The sequence below is a fragment of the Caenorhabditis elegans genome, chromosome V (genome assembly GCF_000002985.6).
Source record: "Caenorhabditis elegans chromosome V".
NCBI lineage: Eukaryota > Metazoa > Nematoda > Chromadorea > Rhabditida > Rhabditidae > Caenorhabditis > Caenorhabditis elegans.
The window spans coordinates 13,326,155-13,345,035 of NC_003283.11; the positions used below are offsets into that span (position 1 = coordinate 13,326,155).

An 18,881-nucleotide genomic window follows, 5' to 3' on the forward strand; every position below is an offset into this window, starting at 1 on the left:
GTGATTAGTTCAACGAACACAACTTCTCAACCATAAACCTTTCATTAGAATTCCAGTTCTTGGGTGTTCACAACTACATCATTCCCGGTTTATGTTTCCGAGTACTCATAAATTTAGTCTGACATGCACGACTAATGACAAATGCAAAGAAATTCTAGTTTATCACAAATTATTTATTTTTAAAATGTTTGACGTTGGCCAGGTTATTGTTCTTACTGGATTTCTAACTTCATTATTAACAAACTCATTTTTAATTTATATAACATCAGTTCACATTACCTGTATTAAAGGTACATATACAGTGCGTTTTTTTCCACTTCTACGACTTTAAAGGGGGCGCATTTACGCGCGATGGTCCCGGCATTGGTCTCGCCGCGCACCCCAAAAATCAATGGGTGGCGCGTGTCGAGACCATCGCGCGTAAATGCGCCCCCTTTAAAGTCGTATAAGTGGAAAAAAATGCACTGTAAGTATATGGTTATCCTATTTGCAATTGCATGTGTTATTTTTGATTTGTCAGAAGTTGTAGCTCGCCCACACATTCATAATTTCAATGGGAGCTTTACTTTTTTCAGTCAAAATATCATTCCCAATCCTCAATTATACTTTTACGTAATTTTTATTGATTTGTATGGTGGATTATTTTGCTCTCTTATTGCTTTTATTGCTATTCAATTCATACTCCGATGTGCAGTCCTCCTTTGTCACCAAACGCTTTTGAAGTCGTTCAAGGGAACAATTTGTTTCATTTGGGGGGTAGTAGTAATTATTCCAGGATCTTTATTTTGCATCAGTGCTCTAATATTACTGCAACCAGATGAGTATTCTGATAGCTATGGAAGAGAAGAATTTCAAAGTGTCTATGGGAAGAATGTTTCTGAGTTAGCAAGATTAATGATAGTTGCATATGTAAGTTTTTGGATGTCGTTAAATGCATTCGAATAATCTTTACAGGACGGAAATGGAAATATTCGTTGGAAAAACTTATTCTACTCTATTAGCTATCCTATCTATCCTTTACTCTATCATAATATTTTGTGCGGTAAAAATGAATAGAAGCATCAAAAAGAAGATGGAAAACGTGTCAACTCAACATCGAAGATTGGAAAAACAATTTTTCAAAGCAATCATTATTAAAATAGTTTTCCCAACAGTATTTCTCACATTACCGATGATAGTGATGTTGGGAACACCTATTTTTGACTTAGAAATTAGTTTTCATTCAAATATTTTTCATTGGGCACTGAGCTGGTATCCAACACTGGACAGCATTGCAATTATGTTAATAGGCTCTGAATATAGGTGTTGTGTTAAAAGTAAGCAATCTGTGAAGTATTGAAAACTATCTAATGTCTAAATTATGTTCAGAAGTGTTTGAATGTTTGAATAGGATTGATGTAAACTATGAAGATCCGCGCATGAATCATTTCTAATTTTGGAAAACTTGAAATTCTAATGCAACTATAATTTTAAAAAGCTTCTAGAAATAACCATTGACGTCATAAACCCTATTATGAATTTATGCTGTTTTTCTGGTAATCAAATACAATTCCCTGTGGAACTCACGATGTTGCTGTCAATTCATTACCATTCATCTACTATACGAAAATGATTGACGCTGGTCAGCTAATCGTCTTTACTGGACTTTTTACTGCATTTTTTGTAAATTCCTTTTTAATTTACTTGACATTGTTTTATATCACATGCATCCGAGGAATTTACAAATATATGATCGTATGGTTTGCTTTCGGTTGTATAATTTTTGATTTAACTGAATTTATTTCTCGTCCACACATTCACAATTTCAACGGCAGCTTAACATACTTCAGTCACACAATTCTTTCTGAAGATTTTTTATATTTTTGGACTATTTTCATTGATATTTACGGCGGAATGTACTGCTCTTTGATTACTATAATTGCGGTGCAGTTCATATTTCGATACGCAACTCTTCTAAATGATACGCGCATTTTGCAAACTTTCAAAGGAAAAATACTCTGGCTTTGGGTCTTACTTGTAATTGGTGTTGGAGCACTATTTTGTGTGACTCCTCTTATTATGTTACAGCCAGATGATTATGCTGATGAATATGTAAAAGATGAATTTCACCGCGTTTATTCCAGAAATATTACAGAAATTGCAAGATTGATCCTTGTAGCATATGTGAGTTCTAGTTTAGTTAAAAATTCTGGCAGCCTCATTTCCAGTCCCGCCTATAATAAGTTATTTTTAGGATGAAAACAACAATTTTCGTTGGAAAAACTTATCGTACTGTTTCATAGGAGCCATAATTTTGAACAGTCTCTACTCAATAATTATTTATTGTGCGTTAAAAATGCGACACAACTTATTGAAACAATTGGAACATGTCTCACCGGAATATCGAAAACTTGAAAATCAGTTTTTCAAAACAATAATAATACAAATCGCCCTTCCAACTATCTTCCTAACATTCCCAATGATGATATTATTGAGCACGCCTATTCTGAATCTTGAAGTCAGTTTTAATTCGAGTATTTATCATTGGGGAATCAGTTTTTATCCGTCACTGGACAGTATTGCTGTCATGCTTATTGTTTCTGAATATAAAGTGTGCATTAGAAGTTAGCCCTTTGGTGAAATATTTTATAATTTAAATTATTTTCAGAAATTTTCAAATGTTCTAACACAGTCGACACCACTAATCAAACTTCGTTAACAAATTTTGCCTGAATGTATTTCGTTCAGGTTTTTTGTTTAGAAAATACATGTTGATTATCATGTGCAAATGATGTTAATTATTTGCCTTTTTATTGAAGTCCGTATCACGTCAACTTTAAGCTTGGCCCGTTTTACCACTGTTGTTATTCCAAGAACCAATCAATCTTAACTTTGCAAAATTAGTTCCTTATGTAAATCGATAGAATAAAATGTATTTCTCAACATACGAAAATTCTAGTACGTAATGCCAAATCTTCAAAAGTTAAATCTCTAAAAACGGCCACTACCGGCACTATGTGCAGTTATTTATTAAAAAACTTTAATTAATAATTTTTTAATGAAATGATATTTATTATCAAAATAAGAAATTTAAAACTTCAAAATAAAAGCTGAATAAACCCAGAAAATCCATTATCCACAAAAAAGTATTATGAATCCATAACATCTTCAATTATTTGCACGATATTATCCTTTGGTGTTTTTGCAACAAGCGGTGCAATATATAATAGATGTAGATCTTTTTGCATTCTTTGCTGTCGTTCCAAAACATCAATTATTCCAATTAAATCAGTGAAACGGCTTGGACCATTTCCAATGTTTCGAATACAATGATCGAGTAGAGCTTCAGAGTACTTCTGTCGTTCCTCGGCCAACAGAAGCTGTGCATGCTTGGAAAGATCAGGAACGGCTGAAACAATCAATAACTAGTCATACAAGTAATGGAAAATTGTTACCTGGATTGCATAGGCAAATAGCTTTTAGTAAGACATACTCAATTTGTTGAACTTGATACCGTATTAGTGGAATAATTGACATGACATTGCTTGAATAATATTCTTGACTGAAATTCAGGTGGTATTAGAAGTTAGATTACTTCTGCCTTACTTCCTGTGCATTTGAAGGGTTCCATCTGGATGTACTGCAGTGTCATATTTTTTTGAAACGGACGAAAATGAAACTAGTAGATTCACACATGCCAGTGTTGTATATCTGATCAGAATAAGTTGATCTCTTGGTAGAAGCTCATGGAAAAACATGAAAGTTTTGGCGTATTCTATTGTTGCAAGCATGTTAAAATAGAGCCAATGCTTTCTGAATTACTCGTTCTTAACTGTAAGTTTTTTCCCAATTTATGTGATGTGACTTACTTTTTTGGAGAGTAAGGAGGTGGTCCACCTATAACTAATTTTTCGTGTGATAAAGGCGGAGGACGGGATGGGGACAGATTGTTATCGAGAAGAGGCCATCCGGGCATTGGCTAAAAAATCATTTTTCAGACGAATATGCGCGACTTTAAATACCCCAAACTTGTCTGCCAAACTGATTCGATTTGTACTATTCAACACAAATTCCAATCCGCGAACTTCGGCCCAATGTGGATTGTAAGAAGATGCTCGAAATTGATCCAACTTTAATTCAAGGTACGTCAACATGTCAGCGATTTTTTGAATTTTGTTTTCCATCGATTCCAAACTGTTCAAGACCAATTGCTTTTCATTTACAGCATCGTTGCCTATCATGTTTTTACGTTTGGTTACTTCTTTCAAACAATCTGTGTTCGTTTTATCTACTTCTAACGCGTGAGGATTCATCCCAACTGCAAAACATTTGTTGATTCGACATGCTCGACATTTAACAGGAACATCTGGAAACTGATTGATTTTCTAATAACTTCATTTCCTTGCAAACCTCTAGTTGATAAATCAAAACAATCATCATTAAGTTTGCAAGTGAACAATCGTTTTGAAATTACATATCTTCTAAAAAAAGTTTTACATCCATTACATGCAGGTACATCGTAATGATATCCGGACGCTGAGCCACCACAAACGAAGCAATCTTTTGGTCGTTCAGCATAAACTTTTAGTTGTGGAATGATCTGGAAAGCAACTGATTTGACTTTTAGATATTAATGGTGTCTCGAACATTTTTTTTTTGTCTCAGAATCTGCCAGTTTTGGCAAATACTGCGAATTTACTTCATAATAATACTTGTCTTGTCAGGTATAATACTTGTCAGGTACTTGAGAAAATATAGTATTTAATCACAAAAACTTGGTTCAACATTTCATTAGGATGCTTATGCTACAAAATTGCAGGTGTATGAAATTACCTCAGGAAGGTCAACAGGACTATTGGAACAACTAGGTTCGTCCATGTGATGTTCTGCAAAAAATGTGATAATAAAAACAAAAATAGAGCCATATGAAATATTTTTTGGAAAATCAGCCATGATGTTTCTATTAAAAAATGAAACAAAACACAACAAAATAATTTATTGAGATCACAAAATGTACTCGAAAATTGTCAAAGAAATCATAGTCAAGAATAGCTAATTCAGAGAATCAAATTAAGTAAATTGGCTTTAAATAAAAACTAAAAATTCATAATATCATCTACTAACAACATTTTATCCTTTTGAGGAATTTTGGAAACAAATGGTGCAACGTGTAACAGGTGTAAATCTTTCTGCATTCTTTGTTGACGCTCCAGTAGGTCGACCATTCCAATCAGCTCAGCAAACTGACTCGGCCCGTCTTTTCTGTTTCGGAGGCAATGATCAAATAGAGCGTCGGCGTACTGTTCACGTTCCCTGCCAAGAATTTCTTGGGCGTGTTGCGAGAGGTCAGGCACCGCTAAAAAGTGAAATTTTCCGTTTCTCGCAGAGTGTTTTAGTAATCTTTTTATTGAAAACTACTTTTTGCCGTAATTTATTTTTTAGATTCGGTACCATATTTCTGACCAGATTCGGAAAAGTATTTGGCGATGTAAAGTTTCTAGTTGAAAAACATGTTGAAAACAATGGAAAAAGGTTTAGATAAAGGTTTCAGAAGTTGCTGGGAAAGTTTTCTAAAAAATTATGGAAAGATTTTGCAAAGAAATTGCAAAATTGAACTTAGAAACATAATGGCAAAACTACAGAACTTATTTGAGACACTTCTAATAGTTTGCCAACATTCGTCCGAAAGTTTTCATCGAATGCCGGATAGCTTACCTGGATTACATAAACATATTGCTTTTAGCAAAACAAACTCCGTTTCCTGGATTTCACATCTTATTAATGGAGCAATTGACATAACTGTCTCCGCGTAAACCATTCCTCTGAAAGGTTAAAAATTGATTTTGCAAATATTTTCTTTGCAAACTCACTTCTTCATTGGTGCCAGTTTCCCATCTGGATGAATAATTGTATCATATTTTTTAGCAACAGTAAAATAAGAAATGTGTAAATTCATTAGAGCCAATGCAACATATCTCATCAAAACTAATCTGTCTCTTGAATCAAGTTGATGAAAAAACATAAATGTTTTTGCATATTCTATGGATACCATCAAATCGTAGAGGATCCAACATTTCTGATCAGGGGAATATGCTGGGCCAGTTGGTTTTTTACCAAACTCCGGAATTTTCGGAGGACTCGATTGAGTTTTCAACGGCCACCCGGGCATTGGCTGAAAGTAAAGTATACAAATTAACCTATGTTGACAAAAACATACTCCAGATCTATCAGCAAGGCTAATTTTATTCTCTAACAAAAGAAATGCTTCTAGTCCGGGTAATGTGCTCCAGTGGGGATTGTATGCCGACATTCGGAATTTTGTTACCTTCCTTTCCAAATAGTTAAGCATATCCACCAGTTTTTGCATTTTATTTTCAATGCATGCAACATCCTTGATTACTTGTTTTTTCTCGATTTGATGCTCAATATCTTCGCCACTATCATCGTCTGGATCTTTTGGGTTTGACTGATTTACTCTCTTTTTCAATTTTTTAAAGTTTTCAGCTGTCGCTTCTTTTTCGTCAAGTAGCATTGCATTTGGATTCATTCCTTCTGATATACACTTCTCATAACGACATGCTCGACATTTCAGTGGAACTTTTCTTTTTGTCAAGTTAAAACAGTCCCCGCCGGCTTTGCAAATAAAACTTTTTTCCGAGACGCACAATCTTCTAAAGAAAGTTTTGCATCCATTACAGGATGGTACATCGTAGTGGTATCCATTTGCAGTTTTTCCACAAATTGAACATTCGGATGGTCTCTGGTGACGTTGACGTGCTGGGGATTCCGATCTTGCTGTGCGGTTGGGCTCTTTTTGAATTATTGATGGAAGCTGTAACACGATAATTTTTGAAATGGGCATGGAACCTGAACGTGAACAAGTAACATTTCAATTTTTTTTTTCCAAATTTCTTATAAAATTAAAGGACTAATAATCCGCTTTTCAAGCGCTATGCACTCGGATCTGGCAGACAGGAACACTGCTCTGTTTTCAAAAAAAACCCGTCAGAAATATGTGCATCAAAATAAGTAAATTAAAAATTCAAATTAAAAAAACAACTTTTCACTAGAACATTTTTTACGTTTCTTATTTTCAAAGATTATTTTTAAAGTTTCCGAGAACTGAACTTTAAAAACTTTCAAAAATGCATTCATTTCTGTTTATTCTGTTTCTGAACTTCAGACCCTACCTCAGGAAAATCAAAATCTATAGAATCCACACTTGAAACCTTTGAACAACCAGGCGGCTCCATCTTGTACCTGCAAAAACGAAAAGTTTTGTTCCTGTACATGAAAATTAAAATAATTGGGTCGGTAGAATAGAAGGACAAAACAAAGGAGACTAGTGGTAGAACATGATGTCCTCTCGGAGAGATTCGACGTCACACCTCACCAAAACAGTCTCCAGGTTGAAAAGAAATACCCGTTGCATTAGATTCAAATCTTGTCTGTTATCGGTGGCCTAATCGGGATCTTCGGAGAGTCTGACTTGCGTGTAAATGATTGCATCGGCAAAAGTTGTGAAACATTGGGAGGCAACTATTATAGTAAATACACAGTTGGGCGGAATGGAGTTAAGAATTTGTATAACATTTAAAAATCGAAGTTACTGTGCAGAAAACGTAGTATTTTCATATTAATCTATTAACTCCAAAACTATAGTGCAATTTAAATACTAATAAACGTAGTAATGATTTGCTTCTCAACTTCAGACCCAAAATCTAAAAAGTTTTTGATTCAAAAGAACCCGCGAACGCTCGTATAAGTAGCTCACTTATCTTATCAAACCCCAACACGTTTCCGGATCTTTTCAAAGTTATGACGCATTTGCATCAATCAAAGGTCGTAGAAAATCAAAATGTACGGAGAATTGCACGAGGTTTTATTATCAATTCGTAAAAAAATGTTATCTGATTCACTTTCTGTGCTGGATCAGCAGGAGACAAGTAATGGTTGACGCCCTGTTAAGAAGCATACGATGAAAAGTGTGCGAACGTATAATTAGGCAGCAGGTGGTATGTATATCTAGATTCTAGGCTTTGGGATTATGAAGGAACATAACTAATCGGATGGTTCGTGCTTTATTTTAATTTTTTTAGAAGAAAATGTTAGAATATGAAAATATATATTATTTCCTATTAAACACTATCGGCGAGAGAAGAATATTTTATAATATATTTACGGACAGTCAGAATTTACAAGAAAGTTAGTTTAAAGTTGGTGTAAAATTTGTACTATTGCGACAAATCTTCATTGATAAACATTACATGAAGGTATCACTGAACGAAAATGCTTTAAATATAGATATTGAAAGTACCTTTAACTAGAAAAATAATAAATTTAGAAAAAATTAACTTTTTTTTTCTAGAAATCCCCGAAAATATTTTATCAAACTTTCACACTAAGCACATGCTAATATCTCGTTTCGGAGCATTTTGTTGGTCAGAGGACAATGTGAGAAAATGATGAAGAGACTCAGCGAAATGGGAGTACTCTGATGACATGGCAACAACTAGAGAACACGTGCACTCAGAGAATGGACAGACAGTGGGCGGAGGTTGAAAGGTGATGTAGATCAATTGCTTCGTTTGTTCTGGCCCTGATCAAAAGTCAAATATTTAAAATAAACGAAAATAAAACTGGGAAGATGTTTGCATTTCATAGGTTAATATGGAAGTGGATGGAATATGATGTACGCATAAACTGTCACTTACTGCAAAAATAGGCAAACGGATAAGATTACTTCACTTTTAGTTCTCTTGGCATTTTTCGGCCTTTCTAAAAACCATTTTTATAGACTGAAAAGGTTTTTAATTGAAATAAATTGAAATTTCTAAAAGTTATAAAGTTTATATTTTGGTAGAACAATATTATTTTAAATTGAAAAGGCAAATTGAAGTTAGAGCAAATCAATGAATTTTTAAGACTATTAAAAATAAGGTTTTGTAAAAACATCACTTAAAAAATGGAACCGTTATGACGTTTAGTATCAAAGCCGTGCAACTTTATGTGCTACAATTTAAAATTGAACGATCACATAATAAAATATTCATTCCTTTATAAATATACACACAAATCATACGTGGCTCATGATCAAAAATGAGAATCCAACGTGGAAAAGGTTATGAAAAGGACATACAATGAGAGTGGAGAGACTTAGAAAAATAGGTCAACGACCAAAATGTTTGAAAAGAGTGTGCAGACATAGAGGCAAATAGAAACTAAATATGAAAGCATACAACTTGGAAACTGAACATATAAAAGTTTCAGGCGAATTTTAGCAGTTAGCAGTTTTAGCAGTTAGGAGCAATACTTGATTACCGTGACGCTATATGCATAGCTTCTTTTTTTTCCAAAAGATATACTTGGAAACAAAAATTTAAAAGTTCCATTATGATTTCAATAGTTTAAAAAGTTATCTCGGCAAGACTTCGTATTTTCAGAACAATCTCAAACTTGTATAGCTGCTTCTTTTAAGATGATAGAGTATGCTACGAACAGATGATGTTTTGTTAAGACCATAGCTTCAAATTTTTATGAACTTTCTTGCTTCGAGTAATACAAAATGTCTAGACTTTTACAACAACAATGATATGTGAAATATAGAAGTTCCGAACCTACACAAAACACGAAATTGAAAATAGTTGCTCTACATGAACGATCATACTCATACATCATTATAATGCACTTGTTTACGGTTAGAAATTAAAAAAAAAAGAACTCAAGACAATCTCTGACTAATGAAATGATCTTATGCACTACTGCTTCTTGCTTTTCATTCGAAGCAAATTTTTGTTTTCCCGACAAAGATCAGTGTACTCCCTTCAAGTAATATTTTTTTGCAACCTTTTGATGAAATGGCAGGGGATATTGTGCATTTGTTAGATTTTAGTCTTATTGTGTGGCAATCACTAGAGAGTACGACATTTGAGAGACGCAGAAGGAAAAAGGAGAATGACCAGGTCTTGCGAGTGACCAGTGGACAATGAGAAAACGGGTTTCACGTGTTCGATTTGCATGTTTTCTCTGTACAATTAATTTTATATTTCCGCTATCTCACTTTGAATCAGCACGTGAATTTATATTTATATTTTATTTCGAAAAAAAAAATCATTTTTAACTATATTGTAAGAAGTCTGAAGATTTTGCGAAATATTTAAGCTTTTAGAAAAATTAGCGATTGATTGAAAGGAATTGGCAAGATAAGATTTTCTAAAACTTTTTTTTTCATTCAGAAGAAATGGGCGTTTTGAAGAAACTGAACGTTTTGTATTGCCACGGACTGGGTTCATCAATAAACTGTCGTCACGCAACTCAATTGCAGACATTTTTTGAAAAATATAAAGATATTTACTTTGAGAAGTTTGCAAAATTAACATGGTGCACCGATTTATAATTTTTGTTTCAGATTTTTGTACAAAAATCCAGGATCGTTGGATTCTGTGTGGAGTGTGAATGATTGGAGAAAGGACGTGGAAAACCGAATTGGTAAGATAATTTATTTTTTCACAGATGGAGTTGTAAAATAAAGAACAGTCAAGGGGATAATTAAACAAAATTAACTTCCGGTGTTATTAGTGATTATTTACCCAGCTGTTAAAAAATTTGGGTGGGTGAGGGGTTCACTGATGAATCAGAGAAAAACTGGGCGGCGTTGCAATTTTTTCTGATTTTTGATCACTTTTGATACATGATGGGCATGAAAAGATGGTAGAAAATATTAACTTTTGATTTCAATAGAAGATAACTTTCCAAGGTTTTTCAAGAAATGTTTAGAAGTTTCATGAAAGCTATACAATTTTAGCCGAAAATTTACCTGCGAAAAATTAAAAACGCATACACTTTGGACCAACCAACTGTTGTGAAAATTATAATTTTGGCGAGCATTCAAAAAAGCACGCGACAAACGAATTCGTAGTATGTGTGACTATTGAAACTAGCTAAATTGGATAAATAAGTTTCAAAGTTTTGTTTTGCGCACAGCTGACTCGGAATTATGGAATAGAATTTATTTATTCACCAAATTTGAAAAATGGAAAATAATATTATATTAATTAATTTTTATGCAAAAAAAACACAATTGTTGGGGAATTGTTGAGGAAAATTCGGCAAACACATTTTTTTGCTTGAAATTTATTTTCAGATTCAAACAATGATCGATGGATTCTGATGGCAACAAGTGGTGCTTGTCATGCAGCAATGAATGTTGCAAAGAATCGAAAAGAAAAGATTGCGGGACTGTTTCTAATGTGTCCAGGATCTGGTCTGGATATGAATTTCGTGAATACAATTCAACCTGGAGCTCTACAATATCTTATGAAGAAAGGATCCATTAACTATCCGGCTTCAAAAAATGGTTATCCAGCATTACTCACTGTGGAATGTCTCGAAGAATTTTTAAATGTAAGTTGTATGAATAATTTGTAAAGTAATACTGAATCACATATCTCTGAAACTTTCAGACAGATATCTCCAAAACTTCACCAAAAGTAATCGATATACAATGCCCAGTTCTCACGGTTCATGGAATTGAAGACAATGTGAGTAAATTTATCCATATTTTCAGAATATTGAATATCATCTTTTTCCAGATTGTTCCTGTCGAGAATTCAAAGAAACTGATGCAACGAATGGCATCGACGTACAAAGATTTCCATCGAATTCCTGGTGTTGATCATAATTTCGACTTGGACGAAGAGGTTTTGAAGCGACTCGGACAATTGATGGATGTAATTCGAGAAAATGAATCAAAGAAGTTAAAAGCAAAGATTTAAATTATTTATTAATACATGTATTGCTGAAAAATAAACATAAATGAACAACTAGAATTCAAACCGGGTTCAACGAAATTTTAAATTTAAAAAGTAGAAGCTGTCGTTCTAGAATTCACACCAACTCTATTAGTTCTAGCAATCGTTCCAGCAGTACTTCCATCAGCTCCAACACCGCCACCACTAACTGAGAAATCGTATTTTTTCACCTGATGCAATTTGAAACGGCCACATGTTATTCGGGAGAGGATTCGGCGGAATACTTCTGAAAACAACAATTAAGTTGTAGCTCATATGCGCTCTCAGTAGATGATCGCAACACTTAACTATTAACCTAAACTCACCAATTGCAGCTTTTCGATAATCTGACACAATACTGATAACAATAAGCCCATCGATGAATGGATACAAAGATAATGCACACAGCAACACTCCCGTTGGAATCCCAAGTTGAAGATCAAAGAATGGTATTAAAAACATGAACATGACTGGCATGAAGATTGTGAATGTTGGTACTGTGATCTGTACAACGAGGGTTTTGAAAAGCTGTTTGTGCATTTTCCGATTAGTAATTGAGAATTGCTCCATTTTTTCTGCCATTTTGAAATGCATTCGGACTCCGCAAAATATCATAACTGCGTATTGAATTGACTATAATATTTTAAAATTATTTAGCTTCAGTACTAGCTCACCAAAACTTTTGACACACTACCCATAACCATGACACTTCGCCATCTGATATGATATTCTGAATCCTAAAAATGAAGGAGTTTGCTAAGAAAGATCAGAGTCAGAAACATACGTAGACAACAGCTGAAAAGTAGGCGAGACGAGTTATATTAAGGTTGTATTGATCACTGATTTCTAATCTGCAATTTAACTTTTCAGAAGGATCTCTGATAGAATTTCAAATACTTCATACCTTAAGTAGTCTTCCGAGACTTTATCAGGCATTCCAAGAAAGTATACAGAACAGCTCCAGTCTACACCGAACATCATTGCGAGGAAAATCCAAAACAATATCCAAATTCCATTGAAGAAACTTAGCCGGCGAACACTGAGACAATGTATACACTTTTTTATTAATTAGATGTAATAGCTTACTGAAATATTGCCCAATATCGATAGACAAACTGTACAGCCAATAAGGATATTGTGGCAGCATACGTACTAGAGTAGGCAGCTGAAAATTTAAATTTTCTTGGAGATTTGACATTTCGAAATAGTAAGATGAAAGTTCGCAAAAAATGAGCAAAAAAAACCTGCAGGTGGATTTTCGTTTACATGCAGAGGAACTCAAAATTGAAGGGAATGTCAGGTTTGACAAAACTATAATATAAATTTCCAGATAGATAAAGCAGATAAACTATATCTGGATTGAATTTCAGCAAAATTTTACAAACAAACTATGTTGTTGAAAGTGGAGCCGAGGATAAAGAATCAGCCAGTTTCAAAAATTAGTACACATTGAACTTACCTAAAAGTATCATTGCAGTTTCTTTGGAGCATTTGAATGGCCTTTCTAGTGTGAAAAATGTGAAACTAGCTTTGTAGTTGTGCGTCATCTGAATTTAATTATGCAAAGTTTTCCAAATTTTTTGATAAGTATCAGTTACCGGTTTGACAATAAATTCTGCAGTGGCAAATACAATACCCATTAATGAAAACGATAAGACTAGGTATTTATACGCACCGAACACTTGTTTCGTATAGAAAATAATTAGATGAACTAGAAAAGAGTTCACAATTAACGTGGAGAAGAAGCCGATTTCTGATGCCAATAAGGATGCTCCGACCCAAAACATGGAAGACATGGCGATGACTGCAAATAGGAATTGAACTGACGGTTGGAAACCTATGATTATTTTTAGTTTATTAGACAAGGAATCAGACAATGAATTCCGTAGAGATAGTGATATAATTAAAAACAAGTAATACCTAGAGTCCTGCAAGTAAAGTATGTCTACGGAAAATTTGGTAAAAATAGTGTTGGGTATTGGGCAGCTGATTCTTTATAGCAGAGGCTACAAGAATGAAAAATTATATACTCAACCAGATTCAAAGGGATAGAATGTTTGAAAACCTACATAAAAAGTTCATTGAGAAGCATTACAACGTTTAAAATTTGAAATTTGACACCACATTCCATTATGTTTTTTTTCTTGGTTGAAGCGTTCAAAATATTCATTTTTCGAATATTCTCCCTTCAAAACAACTATTTCCTCTCTTCCATTTCCTGTTTCGTTGTGTGTGGCCCTGCTGGAAGATTGAGGTGCTTTTGAAAGGAGAAGCATAAACGAAAAGCTCATTCTTTTTCATTTTATTCAGCAGCTTCATGTTTTTTCATATTTTTTTGGGCCTACTGGTCGCTGTTTTGGGTGAAGAAGTTCATGAACTTCGATCCGAATGTTTGAACGAAGCTCAACTTATGGAGAAACTTCTCAAAGGCTCAGGATACAGTAAACATAAAATACCACGTGAGTTCTAAATTGTAAGTCATAAGGTATGATTTTTAAAAATATTTTACATTCGGGATACGCTTGATCTTTGCAAAATTATGAGAAATGTTGAAACCATCGCACAAATAAGCAAAACATGCACTTCGATTCACAAGAAAATCATTCAACCTTTTTATTTTGAATATACGAAATTATTTATTTGTCATTTACTGGGCAAATGATTCACGTGACTCTTTTTTGAAACAAAACTCCAAAAATCACATTTTGTTTATTTGTAGGAATAAGGTACATCTTACGATTTCGTGGTGTTCAGAAGCATCTGTAAACTTCAGGAAAACACATATTGAACTTTGAATGAAAGAGCAAAACGTAGCTCTAACTAGCATAAATCATGGTTTTAGTCTAATCAATCAAAAGTTGAGGTCCAAAAAACAAATTTTCAGGTGAAAATGGAATCACAGTCAGTGTGGAGTTTTGGATACAAGAGATCAATTCAATTTCTGAAATGACAAACGATTTTGAACTCGAATTGTTTATTAATGAAATGTGGACGGATCCGAGTTTAAGGTAAATTATTTTAAGCATATGAAAGTTTCAACAAAATAATTGTTTGATTAATTTTCTAGCTGGAATAAATTTCCAAATAAATGTTTTATTACTTAACTTCTTTTTTTTTCGAGAAATTGAAATTAAACCCTTGGGGTTTCTACTCTGCCGAGTACACATGCACTTCCAATTTCTTGGCTTCCAATTTAGATTTCGAATAAAAAATTGTGAGTGAAGAATTTGAATTCCTTCGAGTCACTTTATTGATACGAAAATTATAAGGTTCTCTGTAATTCACAATTTTTGAAACAAAATATCACTTTCCTACTGATTTGTCTGATCTTTCAGATTCCCTCATCTTGGCGCATGTAAAGCCAACTTGACGCTGGACCAGCAGACACTGACTAAGTACTGCTTCTATGAAATATAATTGACTTTCCGTTTTTTTCCTTTCAAATTGTAGGTTATGGACACCAAACACTTGTTTCGTGAATTCGAAATTTGCCGAAATTTATGAGTCATCGTTTCAAAATGTCTTCCTGACTCTGTTCGATAATGGAACCGTATGGGTCAATTATGTAAGTCAGGAAAATATGAAAAATCGAGAAAGGATTGAGAGATTTAATTTCAGAGAGTTCGTGTGAAAGGAGCATGTAATATGGATTTGGTTGATTTTCCAATGGATACACAGTCTTGCAGACTCAACTATCAAAGGTTGATACATTTATGGAATTTTCAGATTTTCACGAAAACAAAAAATTGAAACCTTGAAGTCTTGAATCAAAATTTTCAATGCAAAATCCAACTAGAAAAATTTATAGTTTTTTCCCTTTGACACATGTTATATTCCACGTTTCACCTGCCCTCTTTCGATCTTCAATCATTGTTTTCAGCTTTACTTACAACAATGAAGAAGTCCGACTTCAATGGAACAGTCAACGATCACCAGTATTCGCTTTACAAGAGGTATTCGACTTACAATTTCCCATTAAGAATAATCAGTTTCAGATTAGAATCGCAGACTTCTGGCTTAAAGACATCACACCAGCAGTCATCAAAAGGGTGGGGAACAATATTTTTAACCTCGAAATAAATTGGCAAACTTTGTATATGAATGTCAGTCTGGAGACTGGATAGTGATTATGACTTCTAGAAAAAATAATAATAGTAATTTATTAAAATAGACGTGTTGAATAATGAAATTGAAGAAAAAAACAAAGTTGGTGTGTGTTTTTTTGCTCAGTGTTTGTACCTGATCGATAATGTAGGTCGAAAATTAATTTCAGGACTATCCAGCTGGATTATGGGATGAACTTGTTGTGACATTTGTCTTTGAACGACGATACATGTGGTACTTCCTTCAAGCATATCTTCCCACGTTCTTCTCCATTTTTATCAGGTCTCTTGTTACAAATTTAAAGTCATAAATCTCAATCTGAATTTCAAGTTGGATTGCATTCTCATTAGGACCTCAAGCAATCACTCCGCGAACTATGATTGGTGTCAATGCGTTGCTTTCAATGATATTCCACTTTGGATCAATTATGAAAAATTTGCCAAGAGTTTCTTATATTAAGGCAATTGGTAAGAATCTAGTTTGAACATTTGCTCCCTAACAATCTAATTTTTTCAAGATGTCTGGATGCTGAGTTCAATGACATTTGTCTTTCTGTCACTTATTGAATTGGCTATTGTGGGGTACAAACTGCAGATACAGAGGGAAAAAGAGCATGTTATTGAAAAAGTGGACAAAATTGCAAGATTTGCATTTCCAGCTGGATTCAGTATTTTTAACGTGAGGTTTTGAAAATTAAGAACAATATGATATTTATAATCAGTTCTAAAAAAATCTGATTTTTAATTTAATTTCACAATAAGTTTGCCTAGTCACTACATACATACGTTTGTACCACAATTTAGACAACATGCTGGTAGGCCGCTTGGAGACCATGTCATAAATATGCACCTACTTACCACGACAGTCTTATCTATAAATAAAATAAAATAAATGATTAAAATTAAAAATGTCTGTTTAATCAACTTTTTAAAATTGACTTACATTTTATTATTTTTACAAGTGTTCTTTATTCAGATAATCTACTGGGCCCGATATGGTTTCAAAGTTGGATAATCCTTGAATGAAATGCAACTTCATTCCATACACGTATTCCCCGTTCATTCGATCGTATCTTCCCGAAAAAAAAGTTGAACTCTCACTTTTGTTCCCAGGCGTATCGGTTACCTTTTCGACGGCTCCCTCATTCATCCATTTTTGCTCACTTCCTCCAGTCAGTCAGTCAGTTCAGATCCAGTTATATATTTATTTTTCTTAGCCAAAACGCGACGACTTTATTCTCAGATAGATTATACTTTCAACTAGGCTCTCCTCAAATAATATTGTGGTTTGATTTTGTGGCTGACGTAAATAAAAGCTTTTTTCAACTTTTCATAAGTTTCTGCTCAATTTCCTGTCTTAATTCGTGTTCAACGTTTGTTTTATGTTTTGTACCACTTTTCGTATGTGTTTCAAAAAAAGAATATGTTCCATATGTGCTCATTCATCTTAAGCTCGACGGTCCAGTTCGTGGCTCAAACGTGTCATCATCTTTTTCTGCGAGAAGTCGGTGGACACCCATCGAGTAGTATGAATTTTTAGTTTATTTTCAATCTAAAGCTTTACGGAAAAAATAATAAACCCAGCCTGTCTGTATATGTTTTTTCCACTTGGATGTTTGTGGGGATGAACAGGAAGATTTTCAATTTTATTTTCATGATGGCGGACTTGGAAAATATGAATTTTGATGAGCTTTTCAGTTTGAGGTCGAACGGCTGTTCCTTGTTGTGTTTTTCTATTTCTATCCATAACTAATACGTTTGCATGATTTTCATTTTACTTCTCATTTCGTAGTTTGAAAGAAACCTTTAATTTTGTAAGTGTCTCCGTAGACTTCGAAATGTGAAGGAAAATCTCGAAAAATTGACTGAAGAATTCCACCGTATTTTCTCTTTGTAATCTATAAATTAAACTATTTGAAGGCTGTGAAATTAAGAAAGATGTTTTTGTAAATTATGCTTTCCAGAACACATACATACTTACCTACATACCTTACAGCCTTTCATCTAGTCTCAGCAACTTAAATTTCCATACGAATATTTTCAATGAGATTTTTAGCTATTCTCAAAACCGGTAGACATTCTTCAAGGTATCAAGTAACAATCCATCATTTTTTAAAAACACGATTTATCTCAAAATCAAGAGATCACCGCTTGTTATTACACACCCCTTATCATTTTTGAAAATCAAAACTTCCTGGACAACTTGGTGGTCATAAGCTGTACGATATTACACCATGCAATATTTCTTTGTCCCACTAAAAAAATAGGAGTCTTAATATATCATATAATCAGATTTTTACACTTTTTTCTCACCAAAGGACCACCTAGTGCTCATTTGCTCACTCGGTCTCGCGAGAATCGCGTGTAGCTGATCATTGTGTTCAACTTGTACTAGAAATGTATATATGTGACAGACATATTCAATTTCTTCCTCATTTTTGACTTCTTCCTACGCTCTGTATTGTTCTTCTGATATACTAATATAAAAATAATGATGATCGAAGACGTAGATGAAGACGACGTGGATGACCAGAACTTCGATGAAAGACAGAGGCAGGTCGTAAAATTTTGAATTTCCGATTAGTTTGCCATTTTTTCAAGTTTAATACCCCTTCCGCCTTCTCTGGCTCCTGGCTTCAAAGACCCGACCTCGAAGTGCTATTTTCTTTCGTAATCCATTAATTGTCCCATTTCAAGAGATTCTTCTTCCTCTTAGTCAGCTGCGTTCTAAGGAGTTTTCGAAAGCAGATAAAGTCGTTAAACTTCAACGGTAACGACTTTTTTACTACATTGTTCCTTGACACGCATTATTTATTGCTCTCGACCTCTCAATTTCGATCAATTTATACTTTATAAAAATTACATTGATTCTGACAATTCAGACATTTCAATTTTCTAGCTTGAATGTTACTAACCCCAGGAACCCTCAACTCCATTCTGGAATAAAATCTGCCCAGAAAAATTATTTTCAAGTTTTTTGTTGTTGTTTTCTTGCAATACAAGAAATGCT

At 33.9% G+C, this 18,881-nt stretch overlaps 6 protein-coding genes, 1 non-coding gene and 1 pseudogene across 9 annotated transcripts; 4 read left to right on the forward strand and 4 right to left on the reverse strand.

Moving 5' to 3' along the window:
* The first annotated feature begins 184 nt into the window (after positions 1–184).
* Positions 185–1,480, forward strand: C50B6.13 (annotated as a pseudogene). Its single transcript has 3 exons — positions 185–909; positions 955–1,316; positions 1,369–1,480. Coding segments are annotated over exons 1-3 (1,199 nt in total).
* Positions 1,481–1,608: 128 nt separating this feature from the next.
* str-37 (Seven TM Receptor) lies at positions 1,609–2,904 on the forward strand (the record flags this gene model as incomplete). Its single annotated transcript, NM_073903.2, has 3 exons — positions 1,609–2,163; positions 2,234–2,603; positions 2,648–2,904. 3 exons carry the CDS (start codon positions 1,609–1,611, stop codon positions 2,710–2,712), a joined length of 990 nt encoding a protein of 329 aa, NP_506304.1. The 3' UTR covers positions 2,713–2,904.
* Positions 2,905–3,030: 126 nt separating this feature from the next.
* On the reverse strand, positions 3,031–4,865 carry nhr-129 (Nuclear Hormone Receptor family). Its single transcript, NM_001129415.6, has 7 exons — positions 4,813–4,865; positions 4,390–4,579; positions 4,002–4,345; positions 3,849–3,958; positions 3,586–3,792; positions 3,435–3,541; positions 3,031–3,388 (listed from the first exon to the last, which is right to left on the reverse strand). The coding sequence occupies exons 1-7, from the start codon at positions 4,855–4,857 to the stop codon at positions 3,129–3,131; spliced, it is 1,263 nt and encodes a 420-aa protein (NP_001122887.1). The 5' UTR covers positions 4,858–4,865; the 3' UTR covers positions 3,031–3,128.
* Positions 4,866–4,959: 94 nt separating this feature from the next.
* nhr-168 (Nuclear Hormone Receptor family) lies at positions 4,960–7,717 on the reverse strand (the record flags this gene model as incomplete). Of its 2 annotated transcripts, NM_001269572.2 has the most annotated exons (6): positions 4,960–5,335; positions 5,695–5,801; positions 5,850–6,151; positions 6,197–6,811; positions 7,170–7,239; positions 7,403–7,717. In NM_001269572.2, 5 exons carry the CDS (start codon positions 7,230–7,232, stop codon positions 5,076–5,078), a joined length of 1,347 nt encoding a protein of 448 aa, NP_001256501.1. The 2 variants fall into 2 exon arrangements, with proteins under 2 accessions (NP_001256501.1, NP_001367279.1); NM_001380800.2 differs by lacking the exon at positions 7,403–7,717 and having other exon boundaries at positions 5,076–5,335; positions 6,305–6,811; positions 7,170–7,232.
* Positions 7,718–10,214: 2,497 nt separating this feature from the next.
* Positions 10,215–11,803, forward strand: C50B6.9 (Serine aminopeptidase S33 domain-containing protein). The gene is made up of 5 exons (NM_073905.6): positions 10,215–10,341; positions 10,388–10,467; positions 11,123–11,382; positions 11,442–11,519; positions 11,571–11,803. The coding sequence occupies exons 1-5, from the start codon at positions 10,220–10,222 to the stop codon at positions 11,751–11,753; spliced, it is 723 nt and encodes a 240-aa protein (NP_506306.2). The 5' UTR covers positions 10,215–10,219; the 3' UTR covers positions 11,754–11,803.
* str-4 (Seven TM Receptor) lies at positions 11,750–13,579 on the reverse strand. The gene is made up of 8 exons (NM_073906.2): positions 13,367–13,579; positions 13,228–13,315; positions 12,855–12,933; positions 12,673–12,807; positions 12,553–12,619; positions 12,443–12,505; positions 12,095–12,401; positions 11,750–12,015 (listed from the first exon to the last, which is right to left on the reverse strand). The coding sequence occupies exons 1-8, from the start codon at positions 13,562–13,564 to the stop codon at positions 11,837–11,839; spliced, it is 1,116 nt and encodes a 371-aa protein (NP_506307.1). The 5' UTR covers positions 13,565–13,579; the 3' UTR covers positions 11,750–11,836.
* A 506-nt stretch (positions 13,580–14,085) lies between these two features.
* Positions 14,086–16,886, forward strand: lgc-48 (Ligand-gated ion channel 50; the record flags this gene model as incomplete). Its single annotated transcript, NM_073907.3, has 11 exons — positions 14,086–14,227; positions 14,653–14,776; positions 15,104–15,163; positions 15,219–15,333; positions 15,387–15,469; positions 15,649–15,721; positions 15,764–15,817; positions 16,042–16,154; positions 16,203–16,339; positions 16,390–16,550; positions 16,848–16,886. The coding sequence occupies 11 exons, from the start codon at positions 14,086–14,088 to the stop codon at positions 16,884–16,886; spliced, it is 1,101 nt and encodes a 366-aa protein (NP_506308.3).
* A 1,663-nt stretch (positions 16,887–18,549) lies between these two features.
* On the reverse strand, positions 18,550–18,690 carry C50B6.15. The gene has a single exon (NR_069885.1). It is a non-coding gene; the product is annotated as an Unclassified non-coding RNA C50B6.15 (non-coding RNA).
* Between the last annotated feature and the right edge of the window lie 191 nt (positions 18,691–18,881).